This window comes from Schistocerca serialis, chromosome 1 (genome assembly GCF_023864345.2).
Source record: "Schistocerca serialis cubense isolate TAMUIC-IGC-003099 chromosome 1, iqSchSeri2.2, whole genome shotgun sequence".
Lineage (NCBI taxonomy): Eukaryota > Metazoa > Arthropoda > Insecta > Orthoptera > Acrididae > Schistocerca > Schistocerca serialis.
The window spans coordinates 67,616,944-67,637,036 of record NC_064638.1 but is presented as its reverse complement, the minus strand read 5'-3'; the positions used below and the strand labels follow the sequence as shown (position 1 = coordinate 67,637,036).

Here is a 20,093-nt window from a genome sequence, read left to right as displayed (position 1 = left end):
GAGAATGGAAAAACTGGTAGAAGCCAACCTCAGGGAAGATCAGCTTGGATTCCAGAGAAATGCAGAAATATGTAGGCAATACTATGCCTTTTTTATCTTAGAAAATAGGTTAAGGGAAGGCAAACCTATCCTTATAGCATTTGTAGACAGAGAAAGCTATTGAAAATATTGCCTGGAATTTTCTCTTTGAAATACTGAAATTAGCAAGGGTAAAATACAGGGAGTGAAAGGCTATTCACAACTTATACAGAAACCAACTAATAGTTATTGGAGCTGAAAGGCATGAAAGCAAAGCAGGGCTGTAGCGTATTGCTGTTGTTATTCAATCTGTACATTGAGCAAGCAGTAAAGGAAACCAAAGAAAAATTTGGAGTAGCAATTAAAGTTCAGGGAGAAGAAATAAAAAACTATAAGTTTGCCAATGACATTGTAATTCTGTCCGACAGCAAAGGACCTGGAAGAGGAGTTGAAAAGAATGGAAACTGTCTTGAAAGGAGGATGTAAGATGAACATCAACAATAGCTAAATAAGAATAATGCAATGTAGTTGAATTAAATCAGGCAATGCTGAGGGAATTACGTTAGAAAAGAGACACTTAAAGTAGTAGATGAGGTTTGTTATCTGGGCAGCAAAATTAAGGATGATGGCCAAAATAGAGAGGATATAAAATGTAAACTGGCAGTGGCAAGAAAAGCGTTTCTGAAGAAGAGAAATTTGTTATCACCAAAATATAGAATTAAGTGTTAGGACATCTTTTCTGAAAGTATTTGTATGAAGTGTAGCCATGTATGGAAGTAAAACATGGACAACAAGCAATTTAGACAGGAGTAGAATAGAACCTTTTGAAATGTGGAGCTACAGGAGAATGCAGAAGATTATGCTCTCATGGCGAGTGAGTGGAACTTGCTTTTTGTTTTGTACTTGTATTAGATCTGTGTTTTTTTAATTGCAATACATGTATCAAACACACCTGTGGATGTTCATCCAATAATTTCACTACAGTGAGGATAGTTGTTTGCATCACAAACAGTATTTGTCATTGATTCCTGAAGACTTAAGTTATTCACAACAGATTTTAGTATGGACCTGTCAGATACATTCATAAGTGGAATAACCTTAAATTTTCTATAGATTTTCCCATTAAAATGGCCTCCTAACTGTTTATTGCAATAAATCACACCAAAAGAGCGAAAAGGAAAAATAATGTTTCATCAGCCCTTTTTTTGTCTAGTTTCAGTCTGGGTTCAACACTTTCCTTCCCTAGTATACCTGAATTATCTGTTATGTTGTCTTCAATTTTTTTTTTTTATCAAGAAACAGCTCAAAGATAGAACCTCCAGTTTCAAGTGTTGAAGTATTATGCTACATGTATAAAATTACATTTTTATAGAAAACAAGCTATAATAGTATTTATTACAAAGTTTTTCTCAAGCAACATTGTTGCAATTGCAATAGTTTAAAACTACATTACATTGTTAGAAACTGTCCAAGGATCTTCAGTACTCTTCTGAAGCTTGCCACTACTCTTGCCAATGTACTTTGCAACACCAGCCATTGAGCACAAAAAGGTTGCTGACTACCTGGAACATTTCATTATATATGTCTGTGGCAGCTTTAACACGAAACTACTTCACATTGAGCAGTACCATCTAAGAGTATTGGGTTGATTTTACACTGATCAGCCAGAATATTATGACCACCTACCTAATAGCTGGTACTTTCACCTTTGACATGGATAACAGCAGCAATGCGTCATCACATTGTGGCTTTGATAGGTCACTGGAGGGAGTAGGCACCACATCTGTACACATAAGACACCTAATTCCTGCAAATTCTGGGGAGGGGAGTGATGAGCTCTGATGCCACGTTCAGTCATATCCCAGATGTGCTCCATCAGGTTCAGATCTGGTGAGTCGGTGGGGCCAGCACATGATGTGAACTAGCCACTTTGTTCCTCGAACAACTCCATCACATTCCTGGCCTTGTGACACATCTTGTTGAAAAATGCTACTGCCATCAGGAAATACGATCGTCGTGAAGGGTTGTACATGGTCTGCAATCAGTGTCCATTGCTCCTTGGCTGTCATGGTGCCTTGCATGAGCTCCACTGGACCCATGGATGTCCACATGAATGTACCCCAGAGCATCATGAAGCTGCCACCACCTTGTCTCTGTTCCGCTGTACAGGTGTCAAGGAGCCGTTCCCGTGGAAGACAACAGATTTGCGCCCTCACATCAGCATGATGAAGAAGGTATCAGGATTCATCAGACCATGCAGTGATCTGTCACTGTGCCAGTTCCCAGTGATGATGGCCATGTGCCCATTTCAGTCATAGTTACCAATGTCATGGTGTTATCATTGGCACATGAATGGGTCGCCAGCTGTGGAGGCCCATCATTAGGAGTGGTCGGTGCACTGTATGTTCAGACACACTTATACTTTGCCCAGCCTTAAAAATCTGAAGTTGGTTCTGCCACAGTTTGCTGCTTGTCCTGTTTTACCCGTCTGCCCAGCCTACAACATAGGACATCTGTAACACGGGGTGGTCAGCCAACCCTACGACATCTGGACGTGGTTTCACCACGTGTTGAAGACAGTCACTACAGCACTCTTCGAATAGCTGACAAGCTGTGCAATTTCCAAAATGCTTGTGCCAAATCTTTGTGAAATCACAATCGGTCCTTGGTCAAACTCAGATAAATCACGTGCCTTCCCTCTTCTAAACATGGACAGCACGCTCACTGATACTACATGCACCATGTATGTTTCTGACTAGCAGTTATTCCCTGCCAGGTGATGCTGCTATCACCTGGACAGGTTTATATTGATTGTATGTTGGTGGTCATAATGTTCTGGCTGATCAGTGTACATTGGTTAACAAGCTTTAACTGAATTTTTCAGAGCAGAAATTATGTATCTCCTTGTTTATTTCATTAAACTTCATCATCTGCCAAAAAACCTAATAATACAACATGTTTTTCTCAGTTTTTCTGTTCAGCAAGATGTATAATTCAGTTATGACCTGTATTTGATTTCACTGTGATCCATATGTTGCAGACCATTTCAGTTTTCCAGAATACTGGGGAAATATGTTCTGTAATTTTTGTTAAAATGGAAAAAGAAAGGAAAGTGAAGATGAGAAAAGAAATAACTCTGAACCACTTTTCTCTTGTAGCAGTCATAATCAGCTAGAACATGTTGTCTACTGTTGGAATGAGGCACGTAATGTCTTCTGAAATCTACATACAGATGCTGAAGGTACAAAGAGATCAGTCAGTTGTATCCACATATATTCAATGCAGAATGCACTTGTTTACCTAAAGTAAAACAAGAGCTATAATTCTGCAAATACATGGAACACATATCAGTACAACATGCAAAAAATGTGCTACGCTACAAACTGATTACTGACTGGCCACCTAATCGGGAGGAAATATTATGGCCATGGATTCCTATCTGTCAATTTACATTATCACACTTTGACACAACTGTAAGGCAATAATATTTAGAAGGAAAGATACTACTCAACAAAAAATTAGTATTAACATTGTGATATTTCCTTCATGAACCATGGGCTTTGCCAAGATGGGATGGATTTTTTTTAGATTAGATGCCTCAATCCTATACATAGTCATACTGTAGGTATATCACAGTGGTATGTGTGGAGAGGCCTATGTAATACATGGTCTCCGAAAGGGAGCAACAGCCTTTTCAGTAATTGTATGGGCAACATCTGCGTGGTTGACTATCTGGCATTGTAATTAAAAAAAAAAAAAAGTATTGAACACACTGACGATGCCAATTGTATGGAAAACGTACTGAAAGGCAAATAAAGAATCTGTTCTATTCTATTCTATTCTATAAATTTAGCCACCATGGCTTGCTATGTTTGTAATGCGAATGGTTAAAAGCAATGGGGTAGCAAGAGTTGCTACATCTTACAGGACATGCAGCTCTATTTAATGGCTTAATAATGAAGGCATCCCCCTTGGGTAAAATATATCACAGGTAAAATGGTTCCCTGTTCAGATTTCCAGCAGAGGACTACTGCAGAGGATGCTGTCAACAGAAAAAAGATCTGGCATTCTGCAAGTCAGAATGGGGAAAGTAGGTCAGAGAACTTCAAGAAAGAAGTGGGTAAGTTGAAGTTACATATAGCAGTAATTAGTGAAGTGTGATAGTAAGAAGAACGGGATTCCTGATTAGCAGAGTGCAAGGTTATCAACACAAAATCAAGTATGGATGATGCAGCAGAAGGTCTAATAATGAATAAGAAAATAAGAATGTGGTGAGCTATTATAAGAGGCACAGTGAATGCATTATAATAGCAAAGAGAGACAAAACCAACACTCAACAGCAATCCATGCCATCTAGCTCTACATATGAAGAAGAGACTCAAAAATACACTCCTGGAAATGGAAAAAAGAACACATTAACACCGGTGTGTCAGACCCACCATACTTGCTCCGGACACTGCGAGAGGGCTGTACAAGCAATGATCACACGCACGGCACAGCGGACACACCAGGAACCGCGGTGTTGGCCGTCGAATGGCGCTAGCTGCGCAGCATTTGTGCACCGCCGCCGTCAGTGTCAGCCAGTTTGCCGTGGCATACGGAGCTCCATCGCAGTCTTTAACACTGGTACCATGCCGCGACAGCGTGGACGTGAACCGTATGTGCAGTTGACGGACTTTGAGCGAGGGCGTATAGTGGGCATGCGGGAGGCCTGGTGGACGTACCGCCGAATTGCTCAACACGTGGGGCGTGAGGTCTCCACAGTACATCGATGTTGTCGCCAGTGGTCGGTGCAAGGTGCACGTGCCCGTCGACCTGGCACCGGACCGCAGCGATGCACGGATGCACGCCAAGACCGTAGGATCCTACGCAGTGCCGTAGGGGACCGCACCACCATTTCCCAGCAAATTAGGGACACTGTTGCTCCTGGGATATCGGCGAGGACCATTCGCAACCGTCTCCATGAAGCTGGGCTACGGTCCCGCACACCGTTAGGCCGTCTTCCGCTCATGCACCAACATCGTGCAGCCCGCTTCCAGTGGTGTCGCGACAGGCATGAATGGAGGGACGAATGGAGACGTGTCGTCTTCAGCGATGAGAGTCGCTTCTGCCTTGGTGCCAATGATGGTCGTATGCGTGTTTGGCGCCGTGCAGGTGAGCGCCACAATCAGGACTGCATACGACCGAGGCACACAGGGCCAACACCCGGCATCATGGTGTGGGGAGCGATCTCCTACACTGGCCGTACACCACTGGTGATCATCGAGGGGACACTGAATAGTGCATGGTACATCCAAACCGTCATCGAACCCATCGTTTTCCCATTCCTAGACCGGCAAGGGAACTTGCTGTTCCAACAGGACAATGCACGTCCGCATGTATCCCGTGCCACCCAACGTGCTCTAGAAGGTGTAAGTCAACTACCCTGGCCAGCAAGATCTCCGGATCTGTCCCCCATTGAGCATGTTTGGGACTGGATGAAGCGTCGTCTCACGCGGTCTGCACGTCCAGCACGAACGCTGGTCCAACTGAGGCGCCAGGTGGAAATGGCATGGCAAGCCGTTCCACAGGACTACATCCAGCATCTCTACGATCGTCTTCATGGGAGAATAGCAGCCTGCATTGCTGCGAAAGGTGGATATACACTGTACTAGTGCCGACATTGTGCATGCTCTGTTGCCTGTGTCTATGTGCCTGTGGTTCTGTCAGGGTGATCATGTGATGTATCTGACCCCAGGAATGTGTCAATAAAGTTTCCCCTTCCTGGGACAATGAATTCACGGTGTTCTTATTTCAATTTCCAGGAGTGTATTATGATGAGCTATGAGTATTGTATCATGGCTGAGAGAACCACACAATTAATATGACCCTGCTAACAAGAATATCTGAACTTTATGTCTACTCATAAACTGAATGCAACAGGACAGTCACTGAGACTTGAATACACACAATGTGGTTTCAGCCCACCAATAGTCACCAACCTAATACTGGGAGAGTTCTTACAAGGGTGATGTCAGTGTGGCCATATCACTGGAGAGTGGTAGGGCTTGAGGATCTTGCAGGAGAGATGTCTCAATGAGGGGGAAGTTCGTAGCTGGTCAGAAATGGCTAGTGCAAATAATGCAGAGAGATGGGCTTTTTCAGATGGGCCACAGACATGGCTGGTGTTATTTGGGAGCAATGGTAAGTTCCACACTAACAGCCTGCAGGTGCAACTGATGTCAGGCTCAGTATGGAGAAACTCAGTCAAGATGTGGTGTCAAGACTCCAACAAGACTCAAACACTCTAATACTTGCTTCAAGAATTGTGAAAGGAAGTTATACATGTGAAACGAACCTGCAGATAACAGAGAGTTTCAGATGGAATACATAATGGTAACACAGAGAATTCAAAACCAGACTTTAAATTAAGGAGATGCAACCTGAATAAATTGAAAGAACTGATAATGGTAAGAACTGTATTTGTGTGACAGGAGCTCTGATTATGGGACCATGGAAGGTCAGTCCTTGGATGGTATACTTTACAGCTGCCCATAAAAGAATATTTCCACAGTAATCAGTGAGCACATGATCTGCAAAAGAAGAATCGTCACTTGTGATGGCAGCGCTAATTGCGCTGGCTCCCACACCTCTAGATGTGAAACTGGCACCACGTGTTACCAGGGCAGCTGTGGGAGATGTGATTGACAACAAACATAGTATGCTTACATTGTGGTCACACTGTTCACCCTCAGCTCCTGTGGTTGTGTCACCTTTGGCCTGGAGAGGCAGAAGCCCACAATACACATCTGTGTTGAAACTTCCTGGCAGATTAAAACTGTGTGCCGGACCGAGACTCACACTCAGTACCTTTGCCTTTCGTGGGCAAGTGCTCTACCATCTGAGCTACCCAAGCACGACTCACGACCAGTCCTCACAGCTTTAATTCCACCAGTACCTCATCTCCTACCTCCTAGGACCAGTTGCGAGTCATGCTTCGGTAGCTCAGATGGTAGAGCACTTGCCCGCGAAAGGCAAAGGTACCGAGTTCGAGTCTCGGTCCGGCACACAGTTTTAATCTGCCAGGAAGTTTCATATCAGCACTCCCTCCGCTGCAGAGTGAAAATTTCATTCACATCTATGTTGCATAATGTTGAATCTGAAGGAGATACTTTGAAATAAATTATTCAGATATTAAGGAGGATGATAATGAAATGTTGGTGCAGAACTGGAATTCAGTAGCAGAAAAAGGAAAAAAAGGAAAAGCTGTAGAGAATATAGAATGGGGGAGAGGAATGAAAGGTGAAGCTGCCTGGTAGAATTTTGCACTGAGTACAATTTAATCATAGCTGATACTTGGTGTAAGAATCATGAAAGAAGTTTTTATATCTGGAAGAGACCTGGAGACACCAGAGGGTTTCAGATGGATTATGTAATGTTAAGGCAGAGAATTCAAAAGTGGACTTTAAATTGAGGAGAAGCAACCTGAATAAATTCAAAGGAAACAGGAAAAAATACCATATGAACAGACAGCTGTGAGAGATGGGATAATGAAGGCAGCAGAGGGTCAAATAATCAAAAAACAAGGCCCAGTAGAAATTCTTAGATAACACATGGGATATTGAATTTAACTGACATGGATATCGAATTAAACTGACATAAGGCAAAAAACAAAAGAAACAAGGCAGACACAAGGGAATACCACCAGTTAACAGGACTGATGAAAAGTGCAAAATGGCAAATCAAGATAGTTAGACAGCAAATGCAAAGCTGTAGAAGTATGCACGACAGTGGAAAATAAGCTGTCATGCATAAGAAAATTAAAGGAACATTTGCAGGAAAGGGAGCAGAAGAATACGAAAATTAAAGGCTTAAATGTTGGCCAGTATTTAGCAAAGCAGGATATGCAGAAAGGTGGAAGGCATATACTGAAGGGCTTTAGAAGGGAAACAAATTTTGAGGCAATATTATGGGCAGAGAAGAGGAAGTAGATGAAGATGACAACGATGTATGAGTCTGTGAGATGAATTTGACACATCACTGAAAAACTTAATTCAAAAGAATGCGCTATTAGTAGATGACATTCCTTCACAATTATTGATATCCTTGGAAGAATATGTTGTTGTTGTTGTGGTCTTCAGTCCTGAGACTGGTTTGATGCAGCTCTCCATGCTACTCTATCCTGTGCAAGCTTTTTCATCTCCCAGTACCTACTGCAACCTACATCCTTCTGAATCTGCTTAGTGTATTCATCTCTTGGTCTCCCTCTACGATTTTTACCCTCCACGCTGCCCTCCAATACTAAATTGGTGATCCCTTGATGCCTCAGAACATGTCCTACCAACCGATCCCTTCTTCTGGTCAAGTTGTGCCACAAACTTCTCTTCTCCCCAATCCTATTCAATACTTCCTCATTAGTTATGTGATCTACCCATCTAATCTTTAGCATTCTTCTGTAGCACCACATTTCGAAAGCTTCTATTCTCTTCTTGTCCAAACTATTTATCGTCCATGTTTCACTTCCATACATGGCTACACTCCATACGAATACTTTCAGAAATGACTTCCTGACACTTAAATCAATACTGGATGTTAACAAATTTCTCTTCTTCAGAAATGCTTTCCTTGCCATTGCCAGCCTACATTTTATATCCTCTCTACTTCGACCATCATCAGTTATTTTGCTCCCCAAATAGCAAAACTCCTTTACTACTTTAAGTGCCTCATTTCCTAATCTAATTCCCTCAGCATCACCCGACTTAATTAGACTACATTCCATTATCCTTGTTTTGCTTTTGTTGATGTTCATCTTATATCCTCCTTTCAAGACACTGTCCATTCCATTCAACTGCTCTTCCAAGTCCTTTGCTGTCTCTGACAGAATTACAATGTCATCAGCGAACCTCAAAGTTTTTATTTCTTCTCCATGAATTTTAATACCTACTCCGAATTTTTCTTTTGTTTCCTTTACTGCTTGCTCAATATACAGATTGAACAACATCGGGGAGAGGCTACAACCCTGTCTAACTCCCTTCCCAACTACTGCTTCCCTTTCATGCCCCTCGACTCTTATAACTGCCTTCTGGTTTCTGTACAAATTGTAAATAGCCTTTCGCTCCCTGTATTTTACCCCTGCCACCTTTAGAATTTGAAAGAGAGTATTCCAGTCAACATTGTCAAAAGCTTTCTCTAAGTCTACAAATGCTAGAAACGTAGGTTTGCCTTTCCTTAATCTTTCTTCTAAGATAAGTCGTAAGGTCAGTATTGCCTCACGTGTTCCAGTGTTTCTACGGAATCCAAACTGATCTTCCCCGAGGTTGGCTTCTACTAGTTTTTCCATTCGTCTGTAAAGAATTCGTGTTAGTATTTTGCAGCTGTGACTTATTAAGCTGATAGTTCGGTAATTTTCACATCTGTCAACACCTGCTTTCTTTGGGATTGGAATTATTATATTCTTCTTGAAGTCTGAGGGTATTTCGCCTGTTTCATACATCTTGCTCACCAGATGGTAGAGTTTTGTCAGGACTGGCTCTCCCACGGCCGTCAGTAGTTCCAATGGAATATTGTCTACTCCGGGGGCCTTGTTTCGACTCAGGTCTTTCAGTGCTCTGTCAAACTCTTCACGCAGTATCATATCTCCCATTTCATCTTCATCTACATCCTCTTCCATTTCCATAATATTGTCCTCAAGTACATCGCCCTTGTATAGACCCTCTATATACTCCTTCCACCTTTCTGCTTTCCCTTCTTTGCTTAGAACTGGGTTTCCATCTGAGCTCTTGATATTCATACAAGTCGTTCTCTTATCTCCAAAGGTCTCTTTAATTTTCCTGTAGGCGGTATCTATCTTACCCCTAGTGAGATAGGCCTCTACATCCTTACATTTGTCCTCTAGCCATCCCTGCTTAGCCATTTTGCACTTCCTGTCGATCTCATTTTTGAGACGTTTGTATTCCTTTTTGCCTGTTTCACTTACTGCATTTTTATATTTTCTCCTTTCATCAATTAAATTCAATATTTCTTCTGTTACCCAAGGATTTCTACTAGCCCTCGTCTTTTTACCTACTTGATCCTCTGCTGCTGTCACTACTTCATCCCTCAAAGCTACCCATTCTTCTTCTACTGTATTTAATTCCCCCATTCCTGTCAATTGCTCCCTTATGCTCTCCCTGAATCTCTGTACAACCTCTGGTTCTTTTAGTTTATCCAGGTCCCATCTCCTTAAATTCCCACCTTTTTGCAGTTTCTTCAGTTTTAATCTACAGGTCATAACCAATAGATTGTGGTCAGAGTCCCCATCTGCCCCTGGAAATGTCTTACAATTTAAAACCTGGTTCCTAAATCTCTGTCTTACCATTATATAATCTATCTGATACCTTTTAGTATCTCCAGGGTTCTTCCATGTATACAACCTTCTTTCATGATTCTTAAACCAAGTGTTAGCTATGATTATGTTGTGCTCTGTGCAAAATTCTACCAGGCGGCTTCCTCTTTCATTTCTGTCCCCCAATCCATATTCACCTACTATGTTTCCTTCTCTCCCTTTTCCTACTGACGAATTCCAGTCACCCATGACTATTAAATTTTCGTCTCCCTTCACAATCTGAATAATTTCTTTTATTTCATCATACATTTCTTCAATTTCTTCGTCATCTGCAGAGCTAGTTGGCATATAAACTTGTACTACTGTAGTAGGTGTGGGCTTCGTATCTATCTTGGCCACAATAATGCGTTCACTATGCTGTTTGTAGTAGCTTACCCGCATTCCTATTTTCCTATTCATTATTAAACCTACTCCTGCATTACCCCTATTTGATTTTGTGTTTATAACCCTGTAGTCACCTGACCACAAGTCTTGTTCCTCCTGCCACCGAACTTCACTAATTCCCACTATATCTAACTTCAACCTATCCATTTCCCTTTTTAAATTTTCTAACCTACCTGCCCGATTAAGGGATCTGACATTCCACGCTCCGATCCGTAGAACGCCAGTTTTCTTTCTCCTGATAACGACATCCTCTTGAGTAGTCCCCGCCCGGAGATCCGAATGGGGGACTATTTTACCTCCGGAATATTTTACCCAAGAGGACGCCATCATCATGTAATCATACAGTAAAGCTGCATGCCCTCGGGAAAAATTACGGCTGTAGTTTCCCCTTGCTTTCAGCCGTTCGCAGTACCAGCACAGCAAGGCCGTTTTGGTTATTGTTACAAGGCCAGATCAGTCAATCATCCAGACTGTTGCCCTTGCAACTACTGAAAAGGCTGCTGCCCCTCTTCAGGAACCACACGTTTGTCTGGCCTCTCAACAGATACCCCTCCGTTGTGGTTGCACCTACGGTACGGCTATCTGTATCGCTGAGGCACGCAAGCCTCCCCACCAACGGCAAGGTCCATGGTTCATGGAAGAATATACGATGATAAAACAACTTCAAAAAGGATTTGCTAAATCCAAAGAAGGTAGGTGATAACAGGGGTGAATATTACAAAAACATTAATTTGATAAGTCACAGTTGCATAATAGTGACATTAATTATTACATAAGAATGGAAAGACTGATAAAAGCCTAACCTGGTAATGATCATTTTAGGTTCTGGACAAATGCAGAAACACAAGAGATGATACTAATTCTATGCCTTATCTTAGAAGACAGACTGAAGAAAGGCAAATCTATACTTTTAGCATTTGTTGATTTAGAGAAAGCCTACAATGTTTATTGGAAAACACTCTTTGAAATTCTGAAGCTAGCAGAAATAAAACACATGCAGTTGGAGATTATCCACAATTTGCACAGAATCCAGACAATAGTTACAGGAATCAAAGAGCACAAATGGGAATCAGTTGTTGGGAAGGAAGTGAGATAGTTGAATCATACAATGTAATGCTGGAAGGAATAGATTAGGAAATGAGACCCTAAAAGCAGTGTCCAAATTTGCAATTTAAGCACCAAACTAGCTGACAAGTAAAGATGTTATAAAATGCAGACTGACAATAGCAAGAAAAGAATTTTGAAAAAGATAAATTTGTAACAGTGAATATAAATTTAAGTGTATGGAAATCTTTTCTGAATGAGTTTTTGTGGAAGTGAAGCATTTATGATAAACCATCCAGGCAAAACGAAATGTGATGCTGCAGAGGAATGCTGAAATTTAAGAAGTGGTACTGAATCAAATTAGGGAGAAAATAAATTTTTTCATAATCTCATGTTATTGGCTGAGAGCACATTACTTTTCACTGTTAAGCCAGGCAATGTCCAAAAAATTGTTTAGTAGTTATAAAAATTAGAATTAGTGATTGAAATAAACCTTGTACAAAAACTTTATTGACACGACCTAACTAAAAGAAGGGACTGGTTAATAGTAGACATCCTGAGGCACCAAGGAATTGTCAGTTTAGTTGTTGTGGTCTTCAGTCATGAATAAAGTAGGGAAATGTGTGTGTGTGTGTGTGTGTGTGTGTGTGTGTGTGTGTGTGTGTGTGAGAGTAAGATGATTCACATGGATACAGATTTCAGTAGCTAGGGAAAAGTTGATTCAAATGGACACATGTTTCAGTAGCTATGCAGAGATGAAGTGCTTTGCACAGGATAGACTAGCATGAAGGGATGCATCTTTAGATTGAAAATCACAACAACACAATTAGAACTCTTACCAGAGCAACTCAATCATGCATGCTGTCTGAGTTGAGAACTGGTCCCAGAGGCTCCTCAGTGACATCACCGCGTGCAACATCTGATGCATTGAAGTACTCACGCTGCAAGTCCACAGCACGTACCGGTCGTGACGAGTAGAGTCGCACCAGCTCTCCGTCACTCCAACCCCATGTCTGCATCCAAAGCAAACATGCTGATGAATTCTCAAATGTCAACAGATAAGCGAATACATCAGTATGCCTATGTTTGCCTGTTCACAGGGCTATTCTCCAAGATCTATTATAATTATAATCCAGTATTATTACGGACATGCACACAGTCACAAAAAATATTTAGTACTTAAAAGAAGAGGATGAAATGAAATTAAATTTCATGCATTGATAGGTTATATGATTTTGTATCAGTCTTTACAAAATCAGGTTGAATGGACTACAAAACTGGCAGTATGAGCACAGTGTTCATCCCTTGTCAGTTAGATGTTACACCCATTTAAGCCTGGATACATGTTCTGATTCAGATGGGAAAGGTATCGTACCCACTTTGTACCCTCTCTTGCAATAATTCGACTCACAAGTGTTGTGACTGGTCCTTGATATCCTGGATATTTTCATTGGGTTTTGAGTTGACATCTGAGCTGGTCCCACATAAGTTCTATTGGGGACAGACTTGGATATCTTACTGGACAAGGAATTACATTGTCATTGTACAGATAATTCACAGAGACATGTGCCATGTGAAAACAATGTTGTTCTATTGAAAAATGGTACCAAGACACTGTCTCGTGAGATCACCTGAAACAAATAATACAATACAAAACATTATTTTTGCACTCATACACAATATCCTATATATAGAAATGATGCCTCTGCCTATGATGTAAAAAGAGTAACCTCCACACAACATAAAATCAATTACCAGCGTGCTTGCTCATTTACAGATGAAGGTACAGAAAACTTTGCACCTCTTACATTAATGGGAAAAATCCCAAATTTAATTTGGCTAAAATTCTGTACCCTCATACATGCCACCCTATAAAATGAGAGTAATCATCTTACTATTTCCTAAATAATCTAATTATTAAACATTGCCATGCAATGAAAATCAGTTTTCATTCATATACACCCGTTACTTGAACATTAAGTGTATGTTCCTTTCATTTTCATTAATTAATTATTCTTCTACTCAAAAATTTGTACCATTCTTTCTTCAGCACTTTAAAAGCATCAGGTAAGTATAGACATTTTTGTATTATTATTCACCATTATTATTATTCTTTCATAGTGAAATAATATGGATTTCACTAACCTGATCTTACAGCCTTTAGTGAAGGCATGAAAGGAATGAACTTCATTATCTGTACTAAGTTAAGCTAACTTGCCCTTCACCCACACAAAAAAAAGAAAAAAAATACACAAACCACTTGCCTCATTCAGCAAATTCAGAACTATGCTAATTCATTTTGCGCAAAACCCATACCAATTAGTATTACCAACCTCTATAGAACTGAGTAAATCACTACCAGATGTTATCATTTAATAAATTAAACCTCCAAACCCTCTTATAAAAACACTAAATTATATTTAACAAAATTTTCATCCTGTGCTTGTCATTGGATGGGCACAATCATTAATTCATAGTAGCATTCTTAAACTAAAAACTTCTTATACTTAAATTATGGCATGTCTCCCACAATGGGAGACACCTAGAGGATATATTGATAATATATCTATTGGACTCTCCTATCTGAGCCAAATTCCAGGTAGAAAATTGGTGCTTCCCTTTAACAGGAGAAAAATATTGTTCCCATACACAGAGGACAAAGGGTGCAAAGGGCACAGCAATTACTAATAAATTGGTACCTCTCTACAGTAAGGAAAGAAAAGGTATTTCCTTGTATAGGGGACAAAGGATACTAAGATCATGGTAATTCTTAGTAAACTCTCCATGAGACCCCACTCATTCACAATACTGCAATGTACGTCACATAGGTGCCCATCCCTTAAAGGGTAAAAGGAAGTGGTTTCAAGATCACAATATTAATTAATGCTACAAGACTTTAGGAGTATTTATTTTATATATCACAATACATCACAATAGAAGTTGCCTAGCTGGGGCAAAAAGGGTCCTTAGACTACACCAAATTTCTATCCACACTGCATATACAGTTCAACATGTACAAAAAAAATCTCTTCCATTTCACTTATTGCTAATTAGCCTCCTTATTCTTGACTGTATAATCAGCCAGTCAACCTTTTTTGTTCTACAGCAATCCCCCTCAGTTAACAGATAAAACATAAGTGGTTATTTAAAAGACTTTCTCAAAATACCCTCTTCAATCATCCTATACCCAGCTATAGTTTGAAGATCTTGAAGATACTTTAGTACCCTATGTTTTAAAAAGGTTTATCTAGTCCTTATGCATAAAATCCCCAGCTACAAAACATTGTCCATCTTGTGTATTAAACATTCCTTTGACTTTCCCAGCCGGCCGAAGTGCCCGTGCAGTTAAAGGCGCTGCAGTCTGGAACCGCAAGACCGCTACGGTCGCAGGTTCGAATCCTGCCTCGGGCATGGATGTTTGTGATGTCCTTAGGTTAGTTAGGTTTAACTAGTTCTAAGTTCTAGGGGACTAATGACCTCAGCAGTTGAGTCCCATAGTGCTCAGAGCCATTTGAACCATTTTTTTGACTTTCCCAGTAGTGGTAATCATGGCACTGTGCCCATGCAATCCGCCACTGCAGCATTTGTATCCAGTGCCAGAAGTGGCTTAGCAAAGCAAGTGCGCTACCACCACCTGCAGCAAATACGAACACATCGGGCTGCTGCCAATAGGGCCTCATCCACTTGCTATGCACTGCACACAACATTCTTCCATGCTGGTGTGCTTTGCATTCAGTTGTTAGTGATATAACTCCATACTTGGAAAGTTACTACTTGTGTTATGTTTCTCTAAACTTGTCATTAGTCATCATGCAGTCAGCTGCTGTAATTTTAGTGTATAGGTTATCAGTAAAGACTGTTGAAAAAGCAGTTCTGGTAATGAGGTAGTTCCCGATTGATTTTGTGAGAGAAATCGATCTGGCATTTTTTCAACTGCTACAACAACAGAAACAGCAATAACAACAACACCAGCTTGTGCAACAACAGCAGCAGTCAGGCTTGTTTTGTCAATTATTTACAAATTCACTTGGAGCACCAGCCCCTCAACCACTGCCACCTATGTGCCCACCCTCCCAATCCCTCCTCCCACCTCTTCCACCTTCCAAGAAGCAAAGGAAGATTGGGCCACACATTTGTGGCCCATACAGCAGTATTACACAGCATCTGAGGTAGAGATTCCATCATTCATCATTACAAAAGGCTGTCTTCTTGTCATGGACTGCACGTGAAATATTTCATTTGGTTCGAAAATTTGCCTCATTGAAAGACTCATCAGTGTTGTCATTTTCTAAAATGTGCACTTCCTTAGTGCTTATTATTTTAAGCAAACCAACTTGTTGATTTCCTGTATGGAGCTTCATCAGTGGCAAAAGAAACTCGGACAATCCTACCACGCATGGGTTGCCAACCTCCACAAACTAAGTACGAAGCATAAATTTGTGTGTGATCGCTGCATCATTATCATTCATTCCACCCCGGGCAGAGAGGTTGGTCAGTGTGTTACATTTAGAAGCTCCAACAGTAGAGTAGGTTTTGACCAATCCTACACTACTGGCCATTAAAATTGCTACACCACGAAGATGATGTGCTACAGACACGAAATTTAACCCACAGGAAGAAGATGCTGTGGTATGCAAATGATTAGCTTTTCAGAGCATTCACACAAGGTTGGCACTAGTGGCGACACCTACAACGTGCTGACATGAAGAAACTTTCCAACCGATTTCTCATACGCAAACAGCAGTTGACCAGCGTTGCCTGGTGAAATGTTGTTGTGATGCCTCATGCAAGAAGGAGAAATGCGTACCATCACGTTTCCGACTTTGATAAAGGTCGGATTGTAGCCCATCGCGATTGCAGTTTATCGTATTGGGACATTGTTGCTCGCGTCGGTCGAGATCCAATGACTGTTAGCAGAATATGGAATTGGGGAGTTCAGGAGGGTAATATGGAATGCCGTGCTGGATCCCAATGGCCTCGTATCACTAGCAGTCGAGATGACAGGCATCTTATCCACATGGCTGCAATGGATCGTGCAGCCACGTCTCGATCCCTGAGTCAACATATGGGGACATTTGCAAGACAACAACCATCTGCACGAACAGTTTGATGACGTTTGCAGCATCATGGACTATCAGCTTGGAGACCTTGACGCAGCATCACAGACAGGAGCGCCTGTGATGGTGTACTCAATGACGAACCTGGGTGCACGAATGGCAAAACGTCATTTTTTGGATGAATCAAGGTTCTGTTTATAGCATCATGATGGTCGCATCCGTGTTTGGCGACATCGCGGTGAACGCACATTGGAACCGTGTATTCGTCATCGTCATACTGGCATATCATCCGGCGTGATGGTATGGGGTGCCACTGGTTACACATCTCGGGCACCTCTTGTTCGCTTGATGGCACTTTGAACAGTGGACGTTACATTTCAGATGTGTTACGACCCATGGCTCTACCCTTCATCGATCCCTGCGAAACTCTACATTTCAGAAGGATAATGCACAAACGCATGTTGCAGGTCCTGTACGGGCCTTTCTGGATACAGAAAATGTTCGACAGCTGCTCTGGCCAGCACATTCTCCAGATCTATCACCAATTGAAAACGTCTGGTCAATGGGGGCCGAGCAACTGGCTCGTCACAATACGCCAGTCACTCTCTTGATGAACTGTGGTATCGTGTTGAAGCTGCATGGGCAGCTGTACCTGTATACGCCATCCAAGCTCTGTTTGCCTCAATGCCCAGGCGTATCAAGGCCGTTATTACGGCCAGAGGTGGTTGTTTTGGGTATTGATTTCTCAGGCTCTGTGCACCCAAATAGCGTGAAAATGTAATCACATGTCAGTTCTAGTATAATATATTTGTCCAATGAATACCCGTTTATCATCTGCATTTCTTCTTGGTGTAGCAATTTTAATGGCCAGTAGCGTATGACTTTTGATGTGTCACAAGTTGCATCTGAACAGTTTGAGGATGTAATGGGTGTTGCATTAGTACACTCATTGGCATAACATTGGTGGCATTCCCCAATGCACACAATTTGTTCCTTTAATTCATTCAGGTCGCAATTGGAATTTGCTGTTTTTTGCTGCAGTTTTCTGTTGTGTCCAGACCGTTTCCATGTACACTCCCTCTGTCGCTGCCCTCATAGGTGCACCATGTGAGCCGCTTGCAGTAAATAAGGCCACGTGGCCACGGTCTGTCATAGCTCCCCTTGCAGCCAGGCCTCAGCCATGGATGTGAATTTCATGGAAATGCGTAGTGTTAAGCCAGCCCATGCTCATGAGCTTGACGTCCCCAACAAGATTTACATTAAGCAACTGATTCGACAACAACTGTTCCATTTCCAGGTTGACACAGGGTCCTCTTTGTCTCTGATGAATCTGGAAACATATCAATGTTTGAGTCGTCCTGCTTTCTCCTCCACAACCCATAATTTCGTTATTTATGGAAAGCAACACATTCCTGTTCAAGGAGAGTTCACAATAAACATTAGTATCAACTCATCACGAGGGCGATCACGTTTTTGGCTTCAACACATTCACGGTCATTAGGTTTCAAATTCAAGATGCAGTACCTTTTGTTTCTGACACTATTTTGTTCCAGGAACTGGACGACATCTGGTTTGGCCCCCTGTTTTCATCAGGTTTTGGGGCAGCAAAGGATTTTGAGGGGCACATCACCCTAAAAACAACTGCCATATCTAAATTTTTTCGTGCTTGGCCTCTCCGCTTTGCCCTGAGATTGGCAGTCAAGGAAGAACTTGATAGGTTGTAGAGGCCGGGTAACATTGAACCAGTTATCTGTAGCCAATGGGCTAAGACATTGGTTGTCATTTGCAAACTTTCAGGAGTGCTTCATTTGTGCAGAGATTTCAAATCAACCGCAATGCTCAGTTGGTAGTGGCGTACTACACAATTCTGTGTACCAATGAAATATTTGCAAAACTTGTGGATGGCAAATGTTTTTCAAAAATTGATTTGGCGGAAGTATATCTACAGCTTCATCTGGATTCTGCTTCCAAACAGATTATTGTTACCATCACTCCATTCATGTTATACTGTTACACACACCTAATTTTTGGCATTGTAATTCCTCCCACTATTTTTCAGCGATTCTTAGAACAGCTAATATGTGATGTCCTCTGTTGTGGAAACTATCTAGATGACATTATCATCACAAGGTCCTCTCGGCAGGAACATCTTGACAACCTTTGGACTCTTCTCACTAAATTGCCAGACGCAGACCTTAAGTACAACCTGTGGAAGTCAAAGAGTTATCAGACAGAAGCAGAACTGTGGGCCATCTTCTTTTGAAGGATGGAATCTCTCCTATGCAGCAGCATCTAGAGGGCATTACCAGCCTTCAAAAGATGCTAAATCTTAAAGGACCCCAAGCATTTTTGGAGAAAGTCAGTTACTATTCAAAATTTATCCCCAATGTGGCAGATATCATTCATCCCTTAAACAACTTATGGAAGAAAGGTATGCTTTTTGTTGTGACAAGGCGTTCAACCATGTCAAGTCATTGCTAATGTCTTCCCTGTGTCTTGGAAAGGTAAACAACTGGTTCTTACCACAGATGCGTCCCAGATGGTACTTGCAGCTGTTTTGTCTCACAGGGAAGTTGATGAATCTGAGCAACCTCCTGCATATGCCTCAAAGGCATTGACAGCTGCTCAACACAATTATTCACAAATAGAAAAGGAAGCACTGTCAATCACCTATCCAATTCAGAAGTTCCACATTTTCCTTTATAGAACCAAATTGCATATCATCACCAACCATAAACTGTGGTTGGTGTGTGCTATTATTTCATTACCAGATTATGATTACTTAAATTTCTCAGATGAACATAATACTACTAGAGTTTTCTCTTCAATAATTCCATAACTACTCTCATGTTGAGTTAACATGTGACTTTTAGAACCAGTGGGGCTGTGTTCTGTCATATTATTACTACCTGATAGTTGAAAAACTGGTATCCTAGAGCATAATCCGAGGCTATATAAAACAGATGTGTAGATGTAATGATGCATTTGCTAAACTTTGGTTGATGCTTGCAAATTACGTTTCACATTCTGAAACACTGGAAAGGTAACACCCGCACACACAAACGCTAGCGCCATCACAAACCAAAGACGACCGAGGTCAGAAGTCTATAGCATATTTGTCTCATGTACGAAGCACTTCGAACAGAATTGGACATGTTTTGCGGAAATATTATGTGAAGTGTGTTTTTCGACCACCATCTAAGGTCAAGGTTTTTTAAGTTCCGTAA

General features: G+C 41.4%; 1 protein-coding gene across 1 annotated transcript in view; it reads right to left on the bottom strand.

The window, feature by feature from the left end:
• Positions 1–1,487: 1,487 nt before the first annotated feature.
• LOC126467491 (uncharacterized) overlaps positions 1,488–20,093 on the bottom strand; it is a 40,291-nt gene continuing 21,685 nt past the window's right edge. Inside the window, exons 5-6 of the mRNA XM_050096513.1 lie at positions 12,649–12,822; positions 1,488–1,576 (exon numbers count right to left, since the gene is read on the bottom strand). Coding sequence (XP_049952470.1) covers positions 12,658–12,822 — 165 coding nt within the window. The 3' untranslated portion in view covers positions 1,488–1,576; positions 12,649–12,657. The remainder of the gene's footprint in view (positions 1,577–12,648; positions 12,823–20,093) is intronic.